This window comes from Ailuropoda melanoleuca, chromosome 13 (assembly GCF_002007445.2).
Source record: "Ailuropoda melanoleuca isolate Jingjing chromosome 13, ASM200744v2, whole genome shotgun sequence".
NCBI classification, from domain to species: domain Eukaryota; kingdom Metazoa; phylum Chordata; class Mammalia; order Carnivora; family Ursidae; genus Ailuropoda; species Ailuropoda melanoleuca.
This window is the reverse complement of record NC_048230.1, coordinates 46076777-46084708: the sequence shown is the minus strand read 5'-3', so window position 1 is coordinate 46084708 and position 7932 is coordinate 46076777. Positions and strand designations below refer to the sequence as shown.

The window sequence follows — 7932 nt, the reverse complement described above, 5'->3', positions numbered from 1 at the left end:
ACTGCAGGTTTCTGAGATGCGAGCGCTGGTTTGGGTCCAAACAGTGGGTGGGAGACGCCCCCTAGAGGTGTGATGTGTGGGCTGTGAGCCACAGCTAGCACTGGATGGGAAATTTTTTTTTTTTTTAAAGATTTTATTTATTCGACAGAGATAGAGACAGCCAGCGAGAAAGGGAACACAAGCAGGGGGAGAGGGAGAGGAAGAAGCAGGCTCATAGCATAGGAGCCTGATGTGGGGCTCGATCCCATAATGCCGGGATCACGCCCTGAGCCGAAGGCAGACGCTTAACCGCTGTGCCACCCAGGCGCCCCTGGATGGGAAATTTCTGCCACCGTAGCTGGCGGCCACTGGGCCGCTCAGCCCAGGAACGGGGATAACGTTGCCTCCCTTGATGTCCAGATGTCAGGACAAGGCCCGAGGAGGCCCACGGTTGAGCAGGTGGACGTGAGCCAGTGGGGCCTGGCGCTGGCCTCCCAACTCTGAGAGCCGTGCTTTCTCTATCAGCGTATTCCTCCGGTGTCTGGGGGGTGAGCTCCACTATGTGTACCAGAGAGGGGCGGCCCACAGGGCAGTGCCAGCCAAGCTAGGGTAGGATTCCATTTCTGTCCCAGAGACTCAGAGGTGAGGACAGTGTGCCCAAGGGAAGGTAGACAGAAAAGGGCATGTCTGACCAAAGCCTGCCAAACTCTCCTTCGTCTGAACCCCACTCTCACAATCAAGATCCAGATGTCCCCTTGGGAGTGGAGGACAGGTGCCTTTGATAAGCGACGGTCACTACGTTCCAGAGATGACATCAGCTTCCCAGGCAAGAAACTCCACTTGAGCAGAACCCAGAGTTGGTCTTGGGAATAATTTACAGTAGCCAGACTCATACAAGACTGATGAATAAACCAGATGGCTCGTGTGTTCATTGGCCACGGGAGAGATCCCTTTCCAGGACCTAGGTGTTTCCCATCTGGGGTCCAAGCCCCCCATTGCTGGGATTAAGATATTTTGGAGGCCTACTGCATCTTTTGAAGATGTGGATGACACAGGTGGCAGTGGGGGGACAGGGGGACCATTTGGCCTCAGTGATCAAGATAGTTGGTCAGTTGGTCACTGTCCACCTGCTGTGTGCCAGACCAGCCCTGGCCCCCTGGATCTGACTGACAGCTGGCAAGGAAGGTGGACGCTGAACAAGTTGTCACCAATGGTTTGCAATGACAAGCAGGCAGCATGGGCACCGCAGAACACTGGCTGAGCGGCAGGACCAGGACCGTGAGGGACAAGATGGGATCCTCTTGTGTGGGGGTGAGGGTAAGGTCAAGGACTGAGTGAGGAACTGATCTCCAGAAGCCACCACCCATGACCCAGCTCCCTCCCCAGCCTGCCAGGCCTGCCCTGCTCTGGTCCCCCTGGACCCTCAACTGGGCTCCCCCTTGCAAGCCACCTTCTGGCACCCAAGGCCATACATGCCTCTCCTTCCGTCCCTCTGCCTGTGTCCCAGCCCTCAGCTCTCAGGTCCAAGGTCACCACCCCAGGGTGCTCTCCTGACCCCCAGACACAAGGGCCACATCTCCCAGGCGTCATGGAGAGAACTCGATCGGCAGCAGCCCCCCTGGCAGAAAGGACTCAGGCCCCAGACCACTGAGCCCACTCCGATCCACCGGGCTGTCCCAGGGGGTGGGGCTGACCAGAGCCCGCACCAGCCAAGGGCAGCGCTCAGCAGAGCGGCACCAACAGTTCATCGGGAAGCCTGAGCTGAGCGTGTGTCCGGGTCAGGCCCAGGCCCGGGCACGGGAGCAGCCAGGGGGCAGGGCGCCCGACCTTCAGCAGTCCCCCTGAGGAACGCGCCGTTACGGATCTCATTGCACGGAGGAGGAAACTAAGGCCTAAAGACGCTCGGCACCTAGCCCGGAAGCCAGGCCAGAGTCTACACACGGAGGGAGGCGAGGAGCATTCCCTGCGGCCGCAGCCGGGCCCCAGCACCGGTGGGCGTGGCCTGGGGACGGGGCGGGGCGCGGCCCGCGGGGAGGAGCGGAGCGGAGCCGGCGGCTCTGATTGGGTAACGCGTCGATTCCTCGCGGGACTTCCTCCGGGGCGCGGCCCCGCCTTGGCCCCGCCCCTGGGGGAAGGCCCCGCCCCGGGATCAGGCCCCGCCTCCGCCGTGGGCCGAGTTGGGGGGCAGTAGCCTCCACGGAGGCCCGTGGTCGCGAAGTCGGGCCGGGGCAGTGGAAGCTGCAGGGCGCCCAGGCCGGGAGGCGTGGTCAGTTGCCTGCTCTTCTTCTGGAGCGCCTCAGTCTCAAGTGCGGCTGCAGTCCCGCCCCGCGGAGTGCACGGCTCGGAGGGGCCGAACCCGGAGCGGTGCAGTCGGCGCCACCACCTCCCCACCGGAGCGCTTCCGCAGTCCGCGCGTGCCGACCGCGCTGCGCCGCGGGGCCCGGCCGCCAGAGGGCGCCGCGGGGGCCGCCCCTCAGCTGCGCCTGNATGCAGGGCAACAGGCCGCACGTTAGAACTACCTGGTCAGCATTCCCCTCCTACACACCTGCACGTGCTCCAGGTAGAAGGGGGAAAGCCAACACATGAGGTTCTTGGTGGTGGTAGTATTTGTTTTGTTTTTGGAAATAGGTATTATAAAAGTACTCACAGAAGACAAAGAGAAAAATCTTCTCACCCTGGTCCCCCAGCTCCTACCCAGCTGTCCTTCCAGAAGGCAACCAAAGTTACTAGTTTCTCAAGTATCCTTTAGAAATATCCCCCCGACACACACACACACCTCCCTACATAAATGGTAGTACAGCAGATATATACTGTTCTATAGCCTGCTTTTATTACTTAATATATCATTCTCAATATAGCAATCATTCTCATGAGCTATAAAGAACTTCTTCATTCTTTCTATTGCTATAGAGTATTTCACAATATGAGTGTTCAGAAATATTTCATAAATGTTTTCCAAGTAATTATGCTCTGCACCCCTAAGAAATGTCTACATGATCTGGGGCTCCCGGCTGGCTCAGTCAGTGGAGCTTGCGACCCTGCCCCCTCCTGTACCCTCCCTCTGTCCCCTCCTTCCCCCTTCCATACTCCTCCATTCTCTGTACCCTCTCTCTGTTTTTTTTTTTTTTTTTTTTTCCCCCCAATATCCTTCTTCTGTCCCCTCCTGTGCCCACCCCTCCCACCCCCATCCCATTAACCCCACCCCTGCCTATAGTCTTCTACCCCTTCCCGGTCCTGTACCCTCCCTTTGTATGTCCTACCACCACTCTCCTGACCCCTGCCTCCCGCCTCTCCCCTCCCCTCTTACTGGCTGCTTGCGCCTCCTCCCAGGCTGACTCTTTTCTCCCACAGGTGTGAACCGACACTTCCACATGATCTGTATCCGGGATAAGTTCAGCCAGAACATTGGTCGGCAGGTCCCATCCAAGGTCATCTGGGACCATCTGAGCACCATGTATGACATGCAGGCGCTGGTGAGCCAGGTCCCCCTCTCCCCCAGACCCAGCTCCTCCTCAGTGTTTGCCAGGCCCTGTCTTTAGGGGGCTCTTTGTCCTGTGCACGTCCCAGGGGGCAGCAGGAATTAAACAAGGGGCTCCAAGTAGTTTCACTAAAACCCAAACCTGCTGACGATCGCTGGCTCCCCTCACGGGACGTCCTTCACGCGGGGTGGTCAGTGAGAGTCTCTCCAGGGAGATGACCGGGAGCTGAGGCCTGTGGGAGGAGGCGGAGGCCCCAGAGTGCTCTAGGCAGGAAGGCAACAGGATCCGAGTCTGAGTCGGGTGAGTCTGGTGGCTTCTGTGAGAACCAGGCAGACAGGGTCCCCGTCCTCACAGGACCCCCAGCTAGTTTCATCCGAAGGCAGGCAGCTTCCACTAGGTGACCAGGAAGGCCCAAAGGAACAGGGATGTTCCCACAGAGGGCCAGCAGGTGTCAGGGTCCTGTGGCAGCAGGAGATGGTGGGTCAAGATGCTGAGAGGAGGCCAGGGCCCCTGGAGAGTGGAGTGGGAGTGGGAGTTACAGGCGCACAGAGTGGTAGGAACTTGTCCTGGGGTGAGGTAAGGCTCTGCGTCCCTGGCTGACTCAGGGCCACACCAGCCCTCCCAGCTGAGGCCTTTGTCCAGACCCAGTGCTGCCCTTGCTTTCTGTTGGCTGTGGGCAGGTCATTTGCATTTCCTTGTCATACCCTAGAGAGGGGATAAAGGTGACAGCTGTGCTCTGGGGACTGACTGCTTGGCCCACAGGAAGCGTTCTGGGAGCAGCACAGCAAGGACCAGCTGCTATGCTGAAGGGGCTGCTCCACAGGGGGCCTCACCCCCACACCTGTCACATCGTGGGGTCACCTGGTCCCCAGACTCCCGGGGCCCTGACTCTAGGACAGTGGAGGCCAGAAGCCAGACACAGATGTGAGGGTGGCAGGGTCCCTGTCCTGGAGGAGCTCTTGGTGCAGCGCAGGAGACAGACACTGACACCCCGCACCAGGCCCACACAACCCTGGGGAACTGCTGCGGGGCACCACTCGGGGATTTCGGTCCTGGACAGGCAGCCCTTCTCCCCTCTCCTCAGCTTCTCCCCGCCTATCCCTTGTTCGGGACTAGGCAAGACGTCAAGGCTGTCACCTCCTTAGACCCCCACGCTCCTCGGGCTGCTGCCGGGGTCAGGCGGGACCCTGGCAGTACGAGTCCGTGGCCCCCGCCACAGGGGGACCCACAGGCCCAGGAGCCATGGAGTTTCTGAAGCTCCGGGAGACGTTGAGCAGCACATTTGCAGGCTAGCAGCTCGCTGTAACACAGCCCCCAGGCTGCCCAGAGGAGCCGTGTCTGCTCAGTCACAGTCCAGACCTTTTCTGCCAGCTCCCCTTTCCATTCCTCCGGGGGTCCTGTGTCTCCAGGGTCTCTGTCCCTTTTGGCCTGTGGGACCTGTAGGACAAGTGGACTCCAGTAAATGCTTGGTGTCCCTGACACCACTTAGCTTTACCTGGTTTCCCAGGTGGAGGCTTGCCTCTCCCGCACCGCCTGTGCCTGTGAGCACGTGCCCACAAAGACGGGACCGGAGACGCCACGGCCTTTCCTTGGGCGGCCACTGCTGAACGCACGCTGGTGGGGAGGGAGCCGCACTGGGGCAGCTGTGGGGCATCCTGACCACTGCCTCCGCCACTGCCCTGGTGGGATGCCAGGAGGTGACCCCTGCTGGCGGCTGGCACTGTAGCTTTGCCTTCTGCGGGTCTATTAGAAAAGCCCAGCTTATAGACCACGAGCAGAAAGAATGTTCTTCAGCCGCTTACGCCCACCTCCACAGCCGTCCGAGACTGTGGGCCTTCATCCCGTGTTCTTAAATTGAGTCTTAAATGTTTTTGATGACTTGCTAAAATCACATTTTTTTCCTTGTTTCTATAACAAAAATTGCCGTTTTTGCCTTCAGCACGAATCTGAGATTCTTCCGTTCCCAAACCCAGAGAGGAACTTTGTCCTTCCAGAAGAAATCATCCACGAAGTCCGAGAAGGTGAGGCTCCGGCGGGTCGGGTCTGGTTCGGGAATGACAAGGCAGGACGTGGGCCGAGAGCAGTGGTGTCAGGGTGAAGGTCACAAGCCTCAGGGAGGAGTGAGGGTCGCTGGTGTGGTGATTCTTGGCCCAGGTGGACGGGGTGGGGGGGGGGGTCTGGGGAGCCTCGGGGACTGGAGGGAACTTGTTCAAGAACAGTCGGCTCTCTTTGAAAGCGGCCTGGCGGCAGCTGAGAACCACACACACAGCCGTCCCCGGCCTGAGCCGTCCGCAGCATTGGGCAGGGCCACGTCTCCCACCGTTTTGGTAAACGTCAGCTGTCGCCCCACAGGAAAAGTGGTCATTGAAGAAGAAATGAAGGAGGAAATGAAGGAAGATGTGGACCCCCACAGCGGGGCGGACGATGGTGAGTGGGGGGCACCCCGACCCTCCCCTGGGCCCTGCGCACAGCCCCACATCCCCAGCCTGGGTGTCTAGTCTGCTTGCGGCCAGAGCTGCCCCGTCCGCTCCCCCACCCGCTTGGGAGGGAGCCTCGTGTGGCGGCGTGGGCGGCCCACACCGCAGGCAGGCCCTGGGGTGGCCTCGGGCCGGCACCCAGTCAGGTGGATGGAAAGCGTGCACTGCGCACACAGGCCGAGCCCCACGAGGCAGGGACAGCGGGTGGGCAGGGTTCTGGGGCCACAAGAGGGCCGTCCTCTGGAGGACCTGGCTCTGCAGGCCCCGTGGTGGCCCCAGCGCAGAGGGCCGTGTGTGTAGATACAGGTGTCTATAACTTAGCGGGAAGACGAAATAAAATTCTGGACATTCTGTTTTCAGCCAAATGATTTTGTCTCCCAGTTTTTTCGTCTTCAGGAAGCTTGGGGAAAGCAACGGAAAAGTCCAGCAAAGACAAGAACCCCTCGGACTTGGGGTCCAAGGAAGGGGCGGACAAGCGGAAGCGCAGCCGGGTCACCGACAAAGTCCTGACGGCAAACAGCAACCCCTCCAGCCCCAGCGCTGCCAAGCGGCGCCGAACGTAGTCGTGGCTCAGCCACGGCAGGGGGCCGGGGCGCCGTTGTCACCCGGATGGACGCCCGCAGCCCACCACCTGCCCTCAGGCACATGAGGCTCCCACAGGGCCCAGTGCAACCCCCTGGGGCTCCGGGGGCCTGAGAGACCGGCTCAAGTGCGGAGAGCCGGGAGTCAGGCGTCTGGGCCCTGTTGCCCACCCCGTGCCCCCAGCCGGGCTCCACGGAGCAGAGCGCGGGGCACGGGCAGGACAGCTGGAGTGGCAGGCAGGGTGCCTGCTGTGTCCTCGAGGAGCGCTGGTCTTGCTGGGCAGCTCGGCTCTTCCCGTCCGTCCGCGTGTCCATCTGTCAGCCGCTCTTCCTGAACCGGCTGCCCCCTCAGGAGAAAGAGACTCAGGCCACCCTGCCGCACGTGCGCCGGAGAAACCGAGAACTGGATACTTTGCCTCATTCACTTGTACTGTAACGATGTATATAATTTGGTGGTATTTCACTATTTAATTTTTAAGAAGCCTATTTTACTAGTGTTTTATATGAAAAAAATACTGCAGAAGTTAACCCTGTGTTGTATTTTTCCCGAGATGCTTTGTGTTAGGGTAGCGATTGCTGAGACACTTTCCGCTCGGTTTTTATATGCCGGAAACAGAGTTTGTACGGGCTATTTTTGTATCTCCCGGTAACTTGCAAACAGACCAAATGAACGTGTGGAGGGAGGTGCGCGGCTGGGGCGACTGAGATGCTGTCGTCTGAGCGCCGACCATTAAAGCACAGACGCAGCGGCCCGAGTCTTGTGATTTTGATGCTGAAATAAGTTCCCTTTTCTAACAGTACGAAGTGTTTATTTTCCCGAGGTTTATCGTGTAGCCTGTGTGCTCCGACTCGCTACAATGTGTTTACCGACTAGAGACAGGGCCGGAGTGGAAACTGTTGAGTGTGACAAGTCCTTCAAATACAAAGAGTGGGGACGGCAAACAAGGCAGAGCTGGCGGCCGACGGAGCTGGGACGGCCGGGGCTCATCCTCAGGCGACGCGAGACTCGGGCTGAGTCTATTCTCCACAGAGGAGGGTCCAGCCATCCGGGCAGAGCGAGACGGAGACGCCCTCCCTCCTGGTCAGCTGCCGCGTCCCAGGCTCTTCACCTCGACAAGTCACCTGGCAGCTGAATCCCCGTCCACCGGGCTGAGCCTCCCCCACAGCCTCGGAGCAGGAGGCCGGCCTGCTGTGCAGCCTGCCAGGCTCAGCGAGTGGTCCAGCGCCGTCGGAGACTGGCCTGTGCCAAGCCCGCCATCACTTGCAGGGCCTTGGACACATCACGGGTGCCCCTTCTCCCCAGCAGGGCCAGTCCCCTGACACAGAAAGAGCGTCTTGTGTCGGGGCTGCCGAGCCTGTCAGCCCTGCGCCGGCACCGGGAGCAGAAGCTTGGCTCAAGCCGACCCGCTGCCGGGG

At 60.1% G+C, this 7932-nt stretch overlaps 1 protein-coding gene across 1 annotated transcript; it reads left to right on the top strand.

Moving 5' to 3' along the window:
• Positions 1-3213: 3213 nt before the first annotated feature.
• MRGBP (MRG domain binding protein) lies at positions 3214-7266 on the top strand. The gene is made up of 4 exons (XM_011232974.3): positions 3214-3452; positions 5398-5479; positions 5811-5885; positions 6317-7266. Exons 1-4 carry the CDS (start codon positions 3351-3353, stop codon positions 6496-6498), a joined length of 441 nt encoding a protein of 146 aa, XP_011231276.1. The 5' UTR covers positions 3214-3350; the 3' UTR covers positions 6499-7266.
• The last annotated feature ends 666 nt before the right edge of the window (positions 7267-7932 follow it).